Here is a 17,180-nt window from a genome sequence, read left to right as displayed (position 1 = left end):
AGGTGGGGGGATGGGAAGTGGCTGTTTGTTGTGCAGTACTAATAGGGTGGATTTACCTTTGTCAAAGCACCTTGCCTGCTGTTGCACTGCATTATTGAAAACATTAAAACAGATTTGAACTATAAAATGGTAAAATAATTCTGACACAGAATGTTGTGCATTAGCCACAACATGTTGTCAATCTAGCTGCATAATGGTATTCTTCTTCACCACATAATTTCAGTGGCTCTATCGTTTGTCTGATAGAATATTGATCCTACAAATTTAAGGGGTGATTATGATGGTGGGTGGATCGCCACCGCCCGGCTGGCGGTGGCGATCCGCCCGCAATCTATACCTGATTAACCCCCCCATATTATTATGGCGGGGGTGTCTCGGCGGACGCAAAGTGCATCAGCTGCTTTTCTGCCGGTAGGCAATCGTTCCGATTGCCGGCCGGGTGCAGCTTGGGCACAATATGGTTGCGGTGCCCATCCATATTAGGATGCATGTCCTCAAAGGCATTTCCATGGTGGCATCACAAGGCTGGCGGGGATGTGCTTTGGGGGGATATTGCGGGCCCCCAGGAGGTGTGGGGGGTGCACTTTGGGGGTACCCATGGTGAAATATGCGGAATGTGACCACCAGGGTGGCGGTCGCATCCTAATTAGCGGTGCGGACCGTGACACGTCTGGCGGCCGGTCCCAGCACCGCGAGGATGGTGGGCGGACTAAAGTCTGCCCACCATCCTAATGGGTCCCTTAGAGTGGACAGAATATCATGTCAAAAATATCGAGAACCAAAATATCACGAAGGTAAGTACAAATAGGTAAGTATAGATTTACTATTCTTAACCCCGCGTCTACATACCTTGAATATGTATATATTGTCAAAGTACGTAAATGTGGAGTTAAGTATAGAAAAATGTGCTTACTCATAGAAACTTGCCTCCATAATATTTTTGTCCTCGATATTCTTAACACAATATTTTTGTCCGCACGACATTTTCCCAAAAATATTCTGCCCAAACACTGGCACTAGCTAGGGCACCCCAATTCTAAATGGCCCTTACGACCAATACCCTTATTTCGGTCAAGCACTTCTTACACATGATAACTTTGCATCTGTATTATTGCATCTAGCACTGTCTGCTTATAATCGCACCATGGTGTAACTTACATCTTTTACCACTTACTTTTAAAAGGATCTGCTCCTATACCTCACTTGCATGCTTTTCCATTTTAAGTGTCTTGCCTGTTGCTTTGTGTTAGAAATTGGGTTTTTGGTAGGAAGAGGTATGCACCCTGTCCAAGCAGGAACCACAATCCTAGTCAAGGTACCTTTATTCTGGTCGCAACAGCGAGATGCCAGGTGCAGTCAAGCGATGCGTCAATGGTGATCCCGCAGTGGTGGTGATGCGTTGGTTCCAAAGACAAAGCGCCGAGCTGAGATCCGTTGGTTCCTAAAGCGATGCACGGGTTTCTTCATGCAGTCAAAGGGATTTCTTTGATTTCTCCACACTGCTGCATCGGCGATGGGTGGTTCCGATATGTCAGGCTCTCAAGGCGATGCATTGGTTCAGAGAGTGATGCACCAGTTCTACTCCTGCGACAGGGTGGAGGCACCCGTTCTGCTACACGCAGACTGGAGATGCGTCGATTTCTCTTATGCAAGTATCTTTGATAACCCTGAGTCTCATACAGCAGGAGACAAAACAACAAGCTCTTAGAGATCACTTTGGTTGCACGGAAGAGTCCAGCCTGTCCCTCAGCAGGATTGGGAGCAACAGGCAGCATGGCAGCACAGCAGAAAATAAGGTATACCAGATCAGCAGTCCAGCAGGGTGACAGTTCTTGTAGCAGCACAGCAGTTCTTCTGACAGAAGTTCTTTCCAGGTCCAAAAGTGTCTGATTTGGTGGGGTCAGAGACCAAGTACTTATACCCAGTTTTCCTTTGAAGTGGGGGGGGGGGTGACTTCAAAGAAGGGTCCTTGAAGTGCACACAAATCCTTTCTTCCCAGCCCTGGCCACAGACTATTTGTTGGGGTAATCCGCCTTTTGTGTGGGGACAGGGCACTGCCTTTTCAGGTCAAAGTGTCAGCTCCTCCCTCCATCCCTTCCTACCCAGGACGAGCCATCAGAATGCACATGAGTACTCAGACACACCTATTCTTTTTGTGTTTGTTGCTGTGGAGAGGAAATGGACAATGTGTAGCTGTCACTCACCCCAGACATGTATTGGAGACAGGCTGCAGGCACACATAGCTGTAAGAGCAGAGAAATGTCCACTTTCTAAAAGTGGCAGTTCTAAAATAGTAATTCTAAATACAACTTACCAGTGAAGAGGGTTTATCATTGCTATTCCAAAAATATAAAATGAGACACAGCTCTCCTTTCTAATCGGGAATTACAGTCTAAAAGGGTATTAAGGAATTCCCAATCTTAACCTATAAGAAGAGTAGGCCTTACAGTAGTGAAAAAGTACTTTTGTTGTTTTTCACTACTACATGCAAAACTTCAAAGTACATGTACTGCCTATTAATTACACATCACCCTGCCCTATGGACTACCTAGGGTCTACCTTAAGGGAGACTTTTGTGCAATAAAATGGAGTTTAACGTTTGGCAAAGAGTTTTAAATGCCAAGTCGAAGTGGCAGTAAAACTGCACACCCACGCTCTGCAGTGGCAGACCTGAGACATGTTGAAAGGGCTACTTGTGTGGGTGACACATTTAGTGCTGCAGGCCCACTAGTAGCATTTAATCTACAGATTCTAGGTATATGGTATACCATTTTACAAGGGACTTACAAGTAAATTAAATATGCCAGTTGTGTAAGCACCAATGTTCCCATGCTTATGGGAGAAGCACATGCACGTTTGTACTGGTAGAGTACTCAGTGTCCTAAGGTCAACATAAAGATTTAGCAAAAAGAGGAAGTAAGTAGGCAAAACATTTGGGGGAAGACCACCCAAGGATGACAGGTCTATCACTTTGTATTGTACATTTATAAATATAAATGTATATGTAATGCTCCCTTCTGTATATGCACTAGTATTTTGTGGTGTACACTGGTAACATGGACCCTGATTTAGATTGTTATGGATGTGGGACATCTGCCATAACTGGTGGATATGCCATTGTCCTATTTAGAGTGTATATGGTGCAAGAAAGCCACACTCTAAATTAAGCCTTTACTGTAAAGTGATCAATGCTGTTGGGCCATGTTCGCGCTATAGAAAAATCTAGCGATAAATAAAACAATAAGAATTCTGTGTGGGCTTAGTTCAAATTGGTACAGATCCAAAGACATCAACATTAGGGAGTAATTTCTGCTGTGAAATACCATTTGTGGGCATTCAGGCACATGTTCTAACACAGGGGCGTTGCTACCATTGGTGCAACCGGTGGAATGCACCGGAGCCCAAAGGTGGGAATGGGCCCTGTCGGCCATGCACCCACCAGCGGATGATACTCCGGAGACTACCCGTTCTGACATAGTGGATGCCATGAGCAGAGAAAAGAGGTAAGGATGACAAAAGTGGGCAAGGAGGAAAGGAACCAGAAAGTAAGGAGAATAGCGAGGAAGGAGACGAGGATGAGTAAGAGTCATAAGGAGGGGAAGAGAAAGACCAAGGAAGGAGATAGAGAGAAAAGCATTAAATGGATGAAGGAGATGTGAGGAGAGTGGGGTGGGGTGGCGATAGGGAGGCGAGAAGGAAATATAATTAGATTGAGGAACTGGGGTCCATGTGCTCACTGCATCTCATTTATAGCAGTATTTTAGTACCGACTGGGTTGGGGAGGCTCGTTTCAATGCTCCTACAAGGTCCAATGACCCCGGCAGACTACGCCACTGCTCTAACACCAAAATGCACAAATGTCCTCCAAAGCATGCACACATGCATGCAGTGACAATGTAATGAACTGCATGTAAGTTGAATTTAAAAATGTGGGTACAAACGAGCTGTGGATATTTATCACCATGCACACTTTAAAAAGTGTCTATGCGATCCTGTTATACAGGTACTGAAGCTCCCCCCAAATAATGGATAATGATAAAGAATAATGTAAATAAATGATACTTCTATATGATGTGAATTTCACAGTTTTATTTTCAGTTAGATTTATTAGAAAGAACCCTCTCTTTATCAAGGAACACAACTAGGCTTTTCATGCTCCACACTACGCAGAATCCATCTTACATTAGTAGCAGCAAATCAGTGCTTCCAGATGAAAAGCCGTTGTGGCCTAGTGGCATGATTGACAAGACTGCTACCTGGAGACCTCTTTTTAATCACAGCTTCCCCTTCACCAAATTGTATGATCTCTTTAACCCCTATATTTTTTCTAAATGAGGCTCAGTACTATGCATCAACCAATAAAATTAACAGTCTTTATTTAATTTAATTTTTTTTCTATTTGACTGCTGAGCCAAGCAGTATAACAAAGCTATACAAAGAACAAAGGAGAAAAAAAGTTAGGCCACAAAACCTATTCTGTATGGCCGGACAGATCAAAAGTTGGCCAGCATTAAAGTCATTGCAAACATTTTTAGAGAAAGCTTAAATGAGAGAACAGAGGGAGAAACTTTACAAAGATTGTGGAAGAAAGTCCATCTTGTTAGTGTACATATGGTTAAAGCCTTTCTAGTCCTAATGGATGTCCTTTGCAGTAGTTGTTTTTGGTAGACGGTTTGGAGGATGGCTTTTCGCACTGAACGTTCTCTGCTGTTTAATTTTTGTCATCTGATCGTTCCGAGTATGAATCCTGCAAAGCTGACTTCGCGTTTCAGCTTTCTAAGATCATAAAATTGAGGGGCTTATTTATGAAGCCCTGCGTCACAATTACACCACCGTTGCATCACTTTCTGTGATGCTGGAGCAGCGTAAATAATGTGCCTCTTTACACCATATTTAAGTAAGTGACGCATCTAGGCAGATGCATCACTTTGTAAACCCATGCGCTACATTATACCTGCGTCAGGTATAATGTATGCAGTGTTGGCGTTCCGCCGCATAAAAGCCTTGTAGAAGTGGTGCATTGAAAGCTATAAGATTTCAGAGCGCCACTTCTAGGACACCATTGCGTCAAAACCTTACACCTGCCTCATGGTAGGCGTAAGACTGACGCAGGCGATTTCACATGGGGCTTGCCCCATGTGAAAGGACAGTTTGCTGGAGTTGCGTCTGTTTTCAGATACACCCCAGCAATGCGCTCCTTTTGCACATACAGATAAGTCAGTAATACTGACGTATCTATAACTCCTTACGACATGATGCGCCGTACTGTAAATACGGCACATCAATGGTGTCGCAAGGAACGCGCACAGAGAGGTGTCACATCACTGCTTTGGCGCAGTGATGCAACATTTCTCATACATTAGGCACTGGGTACCAGTGATATCTGTTATTAATGACTATCAGAGATGTGAAAAGTGGTGCATGACTGTTTGTCAAAAATACTGTTAGTGCAATTGTGGAATTTCATGAATGTTTTCACTTGCGGTTTTCAAGTAGGCGTGGTCTACAAATGCTATTAGCTGCATCGTGGTAGGAATACCAGAGGTTGTACTTACTTGCACTATGACATCACTGCAGCTGTCTTTATTCATCTTTGTGTCTCCGAATATTTGGATGTTAAAAGCTCCAATTTTGAAAGCGGAGCCCACGTTGAGTAGGGAGACCCCGGACAGAAGATACAGAATAGCCAGAGACATGATGCTGGGCCTGTAGGAAGTAAAAGGAAACAATGAGAAAAAGCCAGTAAAAATACACTTTAAGGTGACTGTGGAACTTCAGAAAATTGAATTTGCAGATGTGGAAAGTTGTGCATTTTGTTAGTGGCTTGGCTGCCCAAAATGTATTACAAGACAAGAGGCTCATATTATGCAGTCCCTTTCCCATTGTCAATTGACTAGCACCTTTTAAGTGCACTTTATTTCCCGTAATACTGCTTCTCTGGGCAGAGAGAATGTGCATAAACAATCTATAATGAGGCAGGCCATTCAGCCTTCCTTCTCCTACCTTGCTGAGAAGACCTGGAACTCCCTGCCTCTGCACCTCAGGCAATCACCATTGCTGCCGCAATTCAGGAAGGGCTTAAAAACCTGGCTCTTCGACTGAACGACAGAACCCCCCCCCCCCTCACAACACTGAGACCCTCACAGGTTAATAGTCACGCTTGATAAGAAACCTGATTGATTGAGGATGTCCTCTTTTTTCCTTGCTGCTTGAGTTGAGTACATGGTACATCCATGTACTATTTTCTAGGGCATTTTGGGTGACTAGTTTGGTTATTATAGTTACAATGTGCTGGTGGCCTGTTTGCAGCTATATTCTGGTAGGAGTGTTGTGAAGTGGTGTTGATCTGCCCTGAATAATTGCTGTTTGCGTGTAGCTAAATGTGGAGTAATTTACTTTATTTTAATCCTCTGCTGCTGGGCGTGTTATCGTTGACACATTGATTATTCTGTGCCTTTCAACATGGATTCAAGAATTTATTTATTACTGGGGAAGTAGGTGTGGCTGTTCTCAAGCCTGGTCAGTTTCAAATGGTAAACAGTTACTTTGTGAAACCTGCTTTTGTGCCAGCAAAGCTTGTGCTTTACTTTCTGTTAGAATAGAAAGTAGTCCCTTGAAACCAAATGGGTACGATCTTAGACTCACTTGAAAGTTAAGGGTTTAACACCTGGGCCCTGATCACGATGCCGGTCGGACGAGCGTCCGACAGGCATCATGTCGGAATGAAAACAGACCGACTAATAGTCTGTGGCTTCACCCGACTAATTAGGATGTGACTGCCCATGAGGCTGTCGGAAACATCCATTTTCCCATTGTGTCTTTTGCTGAGGTTGAAAAAGGGCCACAGCACAACCCGCATTGGAAAAATGTATGTTTGCCAACATCCACGCACCATGTGCCAGGTACAATATGGTGCCTGGCACACGGGATATGATGTTTGGGGGGGACACCACAGCTGCTCCCCAGGCCTCATAGCGGAGGCCACGGTGGGACAGGGGCCTTGCTAGGAGCCCCCAAAGTCAGTTCCGGCAGTGGTTGGGCCGCAATTGAAAGGCTTCCTAAAAGGGACATTGTAATCCCTGTGGTGCCTGAGCAGACACTGCCCCATTGTAGGGAATTACTTTCCCACCAATGGTCAGACGAGCTCTTTGAGCCCGTCAGAATCGTCAGTCGGTCCCTTCGCATGCTGCCTCCGACTGCTGCGCATCTTAATGCAGAGGTCGGACCGCAGCACTAGATGTCGGTCAGACTGTAACTGACAGGCCGTCGTTGCAGTGTGACCGACATCATAGTGAGGTACCTGGTATATAAATGGTAATGTGATAGATAAATGAAGAACAATAAACCATATAATGCTGATAATGATACGCCACGTATCTTAAAAAATTAAAAGCAGCTGCTAAAGCGCAGAGAGTACTTTTGATGAAAAAGGTAACTTCATGTTTGAGCCGGGGTTGTTGCAACACCTGAATTCTACTGAATGGTTTCCATCACCTTTTGTAAATGAGTTGTAAAGTCCAGAAACAGAACTCCCAGTGGCAGGAGACATAGAGGCAAATAAGGAAATGAACTGGTGCTTATGCCATGTAGAGGTATGAACTTTCCCAGGTTTACTATTAGAATCAGATGCATGTTTCTGTGGATGGGGCACCAGATGTTCTTGCAGACTCCTTTGCTGTTCAGAGCCTGATAAAAGACAAAGTCAGATGTTCACACCTTCTACACATGGACACTCTGACAGGAGTCAGGTACATAGGCAGATTGGAGGGAACAACTTTGAAACCCTTAGCAGAATTGGCATGGGCATTGTGGGAGTTTTGTCTCTATCAAGGGATATCACTGGAGGCTGACTATCTTCTTGGACAATGCAATTATGTGGCAGACTGGTACTCAAGGAACCTCTACAATGTAGGTGAGTAGCGTCTGGATTGTCAAGTTTTTAAGACACTGATCATGGTTAGGGATCCATTCGCATACATCTGTTTGTATCCCGACTAACAGCTCATTTAGAAAGATATTTCAGCTGGATACCAGAACCAGAAGGTTTAGCTATGGACACTTTTATTCAGGATTGGTCCAATGGAAATCACTAAGCCTGGGCAGTGAACTCCGCTCCGTTTGCTGAGTTTGTGGAGTTTTCTGCATTCCACAGAGCAGGCGAAGTTTTGAAAAACTCTACTGCAGAGTTTTTCCCCCGCTCAAGCTTGCCAACGTCAAGTAAGACACCACAAGCGATGAATATTAACCTCCCAGAGAGACTTCTTGCGGTGGATGGTCAGATTTCTCATTGCGAGTGGTCGCGGATGGCCACAACTGCTCGAGTTGAGAAATTTTCTGTTCGCGTTGAGAAAGCTGCCACTCGGTTAGAGATTCTACTTGAGCGGCAAGAAAAGAAGCAGTACCCTTTTGCGCTGCACATGGTGCCGTTTGCACTGATTTTACAGTGTGGGACAAACACCCAGCACTGAAAATCAATACGAATGGCATGACCAAACGCACTCCGCTGCTTGCAGAACTCCGCGTAGAGCGGCTGAGTTTTTTGGTCACGTTACGGAGTTTTTCGAATTCCACAAACTCCGCCCAACCCTAGAAATCACTATGCTTTTCTTCTTTTCATCATGATCTCCAAATATATGACACAAATGCACCTGCAGTCAGTGAGTGTGGTATTGATAGAACGACTGTGAAGTGCACAGGCTAATTATCCTTCCTTCTTGGAGCTCATGGCAGATTGCCCAATTCATCTGCTAGTCTTCCCACAATTGTTGAGGGGCTCTCAAGGCCATTATCACACGCTTGCTTTGGAGGGCAGCCTGACAATGGTAGTATCAAACGTTTCTAATTGCTTGAAGGTATGCAGGACTTTTGTAGTTTGCTTCAGGATATATCAGAGCCTCTTGGGGGCAGGGCACAATTAGGGCATATACGTCGGCCTGGAAAGTTTGGAATGGCTGATGTATGGAAAAGGGTATGGATCCCGTTTCATCAGATGTCACAGAAGTTTTACATTTCTTAACCTCTTCAGCAACTGGGCGGAAATCCCATTGGATTATTAATGGGTACAGGTCAACAATGTCAAAAGGATATCAGAAAAGTGATGGCAAACTGGTTGGAGAACATCCTTTGGTTTGCAGATTGATGAAGGGGATTAGATATGCAAATCCTCATAAACCCAGAAACTCTACTTTAGGGGTTGTAAATTTGGTATTACAAGTGTTCCAACCATGGGTGTATAATGATAACCTTTATTTTAAGTTATTGTCTGCCAGGTTGGTTTTAATGGTGCTTTCTCAGTGTCTATTCAGCTGCCTAACACCCAAAATCGGCAACAATTGCTTTCTCGTGTTGACAAAACATATACATTTTTCAGTGATTGTTATGGAGCTCATATTTAATTCAAAGGAGAAGTAATGCAGGGTATATATAGTCGTCCCATTGACAGTGTATCCAGTTGACTTATGTTAGATTATTTTAGGCATAGAAAGTCTTTGTATTGCACTCTCACACTCACATCTCATTACCTTCTCTCACATATCATTACCTCTCACTCTCAGTCTGTCAGGACTCTGTCTGGTTTACAGGACTATCGCAAGATTTAAAAAGTAACAGTGCTATATTCTTCTGTTTTAATAAACACATTCCCAGACACAGTTGGGCATCATTCACCTAATCCTTAATAAACATTATGATACTGTAGGTGTGGTCAACTCTTCCAACAGCATAGTACCTTGTGAAACCATTACATTTTTGAATGACACCAATTTCATTTATAGCCTTGCATTCTGAGGCACCTGAAACTTAATGGTATAAACACGCGTACCACTGCTTTTCTGCACTATTTGCCTAACTACATTGAGGTAATGCCGGTGTTGTGTGGAAATTGATAGCTGCCAAGTGTCCCCATGGCAAATAATTTACTTTACATCAGTCCCAACCTTTTAACAGACACGACATTGCATTCTAGTACTTGAAAATGTGTTGTTGACATTGTAACTACTTGCTACAAAATCACAGCAGTAAAGGGCAGATAGGTAAAAAACAAATACAATTTTCTGAAGGTATCACACATAACAATGGGTTACTTTGCAACTATGAATTTTGTTGGTATATGGGAAAAGCCTATTGTCATGTTTCCACCACTATCCTGTGCTGCACAATGATAACACTCTTTGCACATGTACCTGGAGAGTCTGCAATTGCTTTGCTCACAGAGCAGCTTCAGCATATAGAACTGGCAAACTACAGGCAAACACAGAGCAAAAGTAGGGTCTGTACAGAAAGAACAACACCAGTGCCAGATTCACAGATACACACTACCCGCTTCTATCACATACAGCACAGGTAAACCACAGGCAATAGCAGTATGAGCGCCCTTACGCCCACACATACGCACACAAGTAAAGGGCAATTAATAGCAGTATGAGCTCCCTTACACACACATACGCACACAAGTAAAGGGCAATTAATAGCAGTATGAGCGCCCTTACGCACATACACATACATACACAACAGGTAAAGGGCAAACATTACCCCCAGTCACAGATCTGGATTTAATCTATCGTTATTTTGCTCACCACACCACCCCAGTTTAGACATGGCCATATGCAAATCAGTCTTGACCATGTGCCTCATGGGAACAGTCCAGAAACCGGTCCTAGGATGCTTGATTCCGGTCCAGGGAAGACATGGCTTGCCAGTTCGGGCTGGACTGTTCCCATGAGGCACAGGGTCAAGACTGATTTGCATATGGCCTTGTCTGAACTGGGGTGGCTTGGTGAGCAAAATAACGATGGATTAAACCCATATCTGTGACTGGGGGTGAATGTTTTGCCATTGTGCAACATTCCGTCCATCATCTTGTTTGTTTTGCTGTTCACCCTATGTGGGAAGGGTATGCCCAGACGTGGGTCCCGTGCTCACTGCGCCAGGCTGTCAGTGGCGCAGCATCTGAAAGTCCGCCTGGCGCAGTGGGAGCCTCCGAGTAACAGAATCCGGGAGGGTTCTAAGGCCGTCATAGGCCGTGAACTCTCCCCAGGTCACGTGCTGCACTTCACAGCCAGCATCTCCTCTCCTGTCCTGCCTGAACCTGGCTTTTGATGGACAGACTCTACTTCAATGCCCTTCTGAGCGAGATAGGGTGATCAGATTTTGAAAAACAAATACAGGGACACTCCACAAACATGAAAACAGAACTGCAAGTTTAAATCGACCGTGGGGCAATGAATGGCGTAACTGAACGTACTCATTAACATAGAAAACATAGTAAATAACATGAAGGAAATGCAATTTTGATTTATCATCTGTGTTTAATCGGGCTCTGCTAGGCGATGCTAATTAATTCTTGAGTTCTTAATTCTTCAGTTAATTAATGGGTTTTAAAACACTTGAAAAAAGGTTGCCTGCCGTGTGTCCAGGTCACTCTCCGAAAACTAAGACATGTTTTACATTTACTGATAATTGTTGGGACTGTCCCAGGGCATCTGGGACGTCTGCTCACGCTAGAGTGAAGCCTCAGTATTTAGCAAAACTCCAATTTAACCCTGTCCTTCGGGTCGCAAATTACAATGAAAGTGATCGGGACTTGCAGCCTGATTCATCAAGCCGAAATCGGCTCGCAAAGGGCCAGATTCTGAGAATCTGGCCCTTTGCGAGCGCTATTTTTGCATTTGGGATTCATCATCCCAAATGCAAAAATCGGTAATAGCGATTTCGCTATTTTGCGAGGAATTACATTTAAGGAATCTCTATTTGAGATTCCTTAAATGCAATTCATCATCCATTTAAAAATTGCGAATTCGCAATTTCGGCACGCTATTTACCGCGAGGTCAAACCTCGTGGTAAATAGCGAAAACTTAGAAAAATGCTTTTAAAAGCATTTTTCTAAGTTGCATGTTGCACACACACATGTCCTTTGGACATGTGTGTGCGCAACACCTGTTTCAATTTGCATTTAAGGGGTGCTACAGGGTGTCCTTTGGACACCCCTGGCACCCTTTAAATCGCTATCTTATTTGCGATTAGCTAATTGCTAATCGCAAATAAGGAATACTCCCCATTCATTCCTATGGGCCTTTTGGCCCATAGAAATGAATGGGGAGTTATTCCTTATTTGCGATTAGCAATTTGCTAATCGCAAATAAGGAATGTGTAGGAATCGCTATTTATTTAGCAATTCCTACATGAATCCCGTTTTGCAAGTCCTTAATAGCGATTCCTTATGAATCGCTATTAGGGGCTCCCAAAACGGGAGATTGATGAATCAGGCTGTGAGTGTCCTGTCGCACTTCTTAGTTTCAGGGGGGCAGCTCAGTGAATTAGTGCACCTGCCACTGTCATCTAGTTGTAAAAAGCATTTTACATAATCCGAGATCTATGTGTGACCTGCAGGTGGAGGGAGATTACAATCCTAGTAAAAATTGTTTAGAGATAATTCAACTACTTCAGAACTCTGTGTGTAACATGCAAGTCCGAGGTAGCTCAGGGGGTTAATGCTTTCAGATCCACTCCCTCCCTAAGGGAGAGTGTACAGAGCACATTTGTAACGCAGACAGCATGGAACGGGTCCTACAGAATTCATGCACGGCGCGTTTAGAGCCTTTGGGACCATTTATCATAGTGATACACTTAAAGCTAAATGCTTCTGCAAAGTCATAATCATACAGTCCCACATATCAGTCAGGAGAAAGCTCTCAAAACCAACACCTTAGTGAGATGCCCTTAGAATGCCATGACTCAGCGAGATGACAGTCATTGTATCCAACATATGAGTTAGGGCCTTGCTTTGGTAAACATCGTTTACTCCGCATGCGAAACAATGCATGCCATTACAACAACTGCTTTGCTACATTGCATACCATTACAACGCAAGGCGTTACAACAGCTTGCCATAGGGCGCAGAAAGTGTTGGATTTTAAATCCAGCACCTTCCCTACTGTTGCGCAGACTGGAGTTGGAATAGTAAATTATACTATTCCAATATTCAGAGCCTCCCCTACAGCAAGTCGTTGTAATGACATGCATTGTATTGTCGTGCAATGTAAATACACAGTTGTTATAATGACCGCATTGTAATCGCATGCGTTCTAAACGCATGCGTTATAACGTGGCCTATTCCTGTACCTCAGACAGGAAAGAGCGTTTGGACCCCATTACCTGGCGAGGACCCTATTTCGAAGTGGGAAAATAGCCTTTAGACCCTATACTTCATTGGAGATAAGATTTAACACGCCTGTGTCAGTCAAGATATAGCACAATCAAGCCTCATCTTCTGGAAAGAACCTTTAAGGACCATGGCTCAATGAGGAACAAACCATGTCTCATGGAGGCAGTGGCACCAAGACCACACACCTCGGTATCATTAAGCCCTCACACCCAGCGAGGACACAACTTTAGGACCTAATCCGTCAGCGAAGAGAGTGGTACCTCACGACCTGATTCAGAGAAGGGATTCTCTTGGGCCTCCAGAGAGTGGTACCTCACGACCCGTCTCAGAGAAGGGATGCTCTTGGGGCTCCAGAGAGTGGTACCTCATCTCAGAGAAGTGATGCTCTTGGGGCTCCAGAGAGTGGTACCTCATCTCAGAGAAGGGATGCTCTTGGGGCTCCAGAGAGTGGTACATCACGACCCGTCTCAGAGAAGGGTTGCTCTTGGCGCTCCAGAGAGTGGTACCTCATCTCAGAGAAGGGATGCTCTTGGGGCTCCAGCGAGTGGTACCTGACGACCCGTCTCAGAGAGGGGATGCTCTTGGGGCTCCAGAAAATGGTACCTCACGACCTGATTTAGAGAAGGGATGCTCTTGGGGCTCCAGAGAGTGGTACATCACGACCCGTCTCAGAGAAGGGATGCTCTTGGGGCTCCAAAGAGTGGTACATCACGACCAGTCTCAGAGAAGGGATGCTCTTGGGGCTCCAGAGAGTGGTACCTCACGACCCGTCTCAGAGAAGGGATGCTCTTGGGGCTCCAGAGAGTGGTACATCACGACCCGTCTCAGAGAAGGGATGCTCTTGGGGCTCCAAAGAGTGGTACCTCACGACCAGTCTCAGAGAAGGGATGCTCTTGGGGCTCCAGAGAGTGGTACCTCACGACCCGTCTCAGAGAAGGGATGCTCTTTGGGTTCCAGAGAGTGGTACCTCATCTCAGCTTGGAGCTCCAGAGAGTGGTACCTCACGACCCGTCTCAGAGAAGGGATGCTCTCGGGGCTCCAGAGAGTGGTACCTCACGTCCGTCTCAGTGAAGGAATGCCCTTGGGACCCCAGAGAGTGGTACCTCACGACCTGTCTCAGTGAATGGATGCTCTTGGTGCTCCAAAGAGTGGTACCTCACGACCTGTCTCAGAGAAGGGATGCTCTAGGGGCTCCAGAGAGTGGTACCCGTCTCAGAGAAGGGATGCTCTTGGGGCTCCAGAGAGTGGTACCTCATGACCTGCCTCAGAGAAGGGATGCTCTTGGGACTCCAGAGAGTGGTACCTCATGACCTGATTTAGAGAAGGGATGCTCTTGGGGCTCCAGAGAGTGGTACCTCACAACCCGTCTCAGAGAAGGGATGCTCTTTGGCCTCCAGATAGTGGTACCACATGACCCGTCTCAGAGAAGGAATGCTCTTGGGGCTCCAGAGAGTGGTACCTCACTACCCGTCTCAGAGAAGGAATGCTCTTGGGGCTCCAAAGAGTGGTACCTCACAACCAGTCTCAGAGAAGGGATGCTCTTGGGGCTCCAGAGAGTGGTACCTCACGACCCGTCTCAGAGAAGGGATGCTCTTGGGGCTCCAGAGAGTGGTACCTCACGACCCGTCTGAGAGAAGGGATGCTTTTGGGGCTCTAGAGAGTGGTACCTCATGCCCTGTCTCAGTGAAGGGATGCTCTTGGGCCTCCAGAGAGTGGTACCTCACGACCCGTCTCAGAGAAGGGATGCTCTTTGGGCTCCAGAGAGTGGTACCTCGTCTCAACTTGGGGCTCCAGAGAGTGGTACCTCACGACCCGTCTCAGAGAAGGGATGCTCTCGGGGCTCCAGAGAGTGGTACCTCACGTCCGTCTCAGTGAAGGAATGCCCTTGGGACCCCAGAGAGTGGTACCTCACGACCTGTCTCAGAGAAGGGATGCTCTAGGGGCTCCAGAGAGTGGTACCCGTCTCAGAGAAGGGATGCTCTTGGGGCTCCAGAGAGTGGTACCTCATGACCTGATTTAGAGAAGGGATGGTCTTGGGGCTCCAGAGAGTGGTACCTCACAACCCGTCTCAGAGAAGGGATGCTCTTGGGACTCCAGAGAGTGGTACCTCATGACCTGATTTAGAGAAGGGATGCTCTTCGGCCTCCAGAGAGTGGTACCACATGACCCGTCTCAGAGAAGGGTTGCTCTTGGGGCTCCAGAGAGTGGTACCTCATGACCCGTCTCAGAGAAGGGATGCTCTTGGGACTCCAGAGAGTGGTACCTCATGACCTGATTTAGAGAAGGGATGCTCTTCGGCCTCCAGAGAGTGGTACCACATGACCCGTCTCAGAGAAGGGTTGCTCTTGGGGCTCCAGAGAGTGGTACCTCATGACCTGCCTCAGAGAAGGGATGCTCTTGGGACTCCAGAGAGTGGTACGTCATGACCTGATTTAGAGAACGGATGCTCTTGGGGCTCCAGAGAGTGGTACCTCACGACCCGTCTCAGAGAAGGGATGCTCTTGGGGCTCCAGAGAGAGGTACCTCATGACCCGTCTCAGAGAAGGGATGCTCTTGACGCTCCAGAGAGTGGTACCTCACAACCTGTCTCAGAGAAGGGTTGCTCTTGGGGCTCCAGACCTTTGTGAGGAGGCAATAATAGACCTTTAGCAGTTTTAAAGGCATGCATGTCTCCCTCGCTGATTAAACGGATACATGCACTAGTGTCAGTGACACAACCGCTACCAGCGACACGACCACCCCTCAACCAGCCTTTAGCAAGGAAACTGCCTTTGGACTCACTAAAAACTAAGGATTGCTATATTTTAATACCATGCCAGTGATCAGGGGGTCTATTTTTCTAGCAGTAGGGTTCATGACTTCCTTTCTACGCCACTACTCCATGGCAAATAAAGAGTTGGCCCAAAGACCCTATGCAGAAGTCCTTTAAACCTGAAGCCCAGCGGGTAAATGCCCCACACTTCCGTGAGGAGACGGTACTCGATCCTCATGCCTCGCTAAGAGGACAAACTTCAGCTACCATGCTTCTGAGTTGGACTTGGACCAATCTGGTCACCTCACGTACCTGTCTTCAACCTGAATTGGCCGTTCTATTGTAACTTTTTTCTAATGCTTTCTTCGAAACCAGCCTGCCAATCCTTCAGGGCGGTGCTGCCTTTACTGCAGCATTCTTGTTTGTTCAGTAATATTCAACATCACTAACTCAGTGGCCTTATCTTTATTAGCTTGCCTTATCGGACATTTTTCTGCCCGCCCCTCCCTCTTTGAGACAACCAAAGCTATATATATCCACATACAATAAAACACAAAAGCATAACAGTTTATCCTTGTAATAAACTGAAAATGTGCCTTTAACACCCCCTTCCGCCTCTTACACCTTTTTCTTTGTGCCAGCCCGAATTGGATCTCTCTTACCCCTGAAATGGTGGAATGGGCGGGTGGGATCACCTGTCAGCAGCGGTGGTGAAAGCTTCTTCTCGCTTAGGCTGCTGGTGAAGAGTGCACCAGCCCTTTGCCCATCAGACATCTGGCATAAGCCGTAACAGTGCCATCCGCCCACTCCTAAAAGCCCCAGATCGAGGACGCGGCAACTGCTCCTCTCTCCAGAGGCCTCCTTAGGAGGCAGGGTGACCTCAAAGGCATGCAGCCTATTGTAAAAGGCTTACCTTACTGAGGCAGAGGCAGCTTTTATAATAACCCTGAAAACGATATTTGACAGTTATTTAACTTCACCTGTCTGTTATATCTGTGTATTTTAGCTTCCAACTCATGATTGTTGTTCACCCTACTTTTGAGTTGGTGGTCAATCTGTCCATTCTTCACACCATCGCACGCCTTTATTGCCAATGAGAATAAGGTATTGTATTGTAACTACTATTTAGTACTGGATTAGGCACAAGGTGTGGCACAAAAAAGGGATGTATGACATTACAACGCATGCTTTTACATCGCATGCCTTTACAACGCTGTTTTTACAACGCGTGCCTTCACAACGCATAGTGCTTTGGGGCGCTGGAT

The 17,180-nt window shown here is 45.9% G+C and overlaps 1 protein-coding gene across 1 annotated transcript in view; it reads right to left on the bottom strand.

Moving 5' to 3' along the window:
- The window catches only part of LOC144785419 (deoxyribonuclease-1-like), an 82,686-nt gene extending 65,995 nt beyond the window's left edge, over positions 1 to 16,691 (bottom strand). Inside the window, exons 1-2 of the mRNA XM_078664338.1 lie at positions 16,578 to 16,691; positions 5,556 to 5,706 (exon numbers count right to left, since the gene is read on the bottom strand). Coding sequence (XP_078520464.1) covers positions 5,556 to 5,696 — 141 coding nt within the window. The 5' untranslated portion in view covers positions 5,697 to 5,706; positions 16,578 to 16,691. The remainder of the gene's footprint in view (positions 1 to 5,555; positions 5,707 to 16,577) is intronic.
- Between the last annotated feature and the right edge of the window lie 489 nt (positions 16,692 to 17,180).

Source organism: Lissotriton helveticus, chromosome 10, assembly GCF_964261635.1.
Source record: "Lissotriton helveticus chromosome 10, aLisHel1.1, whole genome shotgun sequence".
Taxonomy (NCBI): Eukaryota; Metazoa; Chordata; class Amphibia; order Caudata; family Salamandridae; genus Lissotriton; species Lissotriton helveticus.
This window is presented reverse-complemented; position numbering and strand designations above follow the sequence as displayed.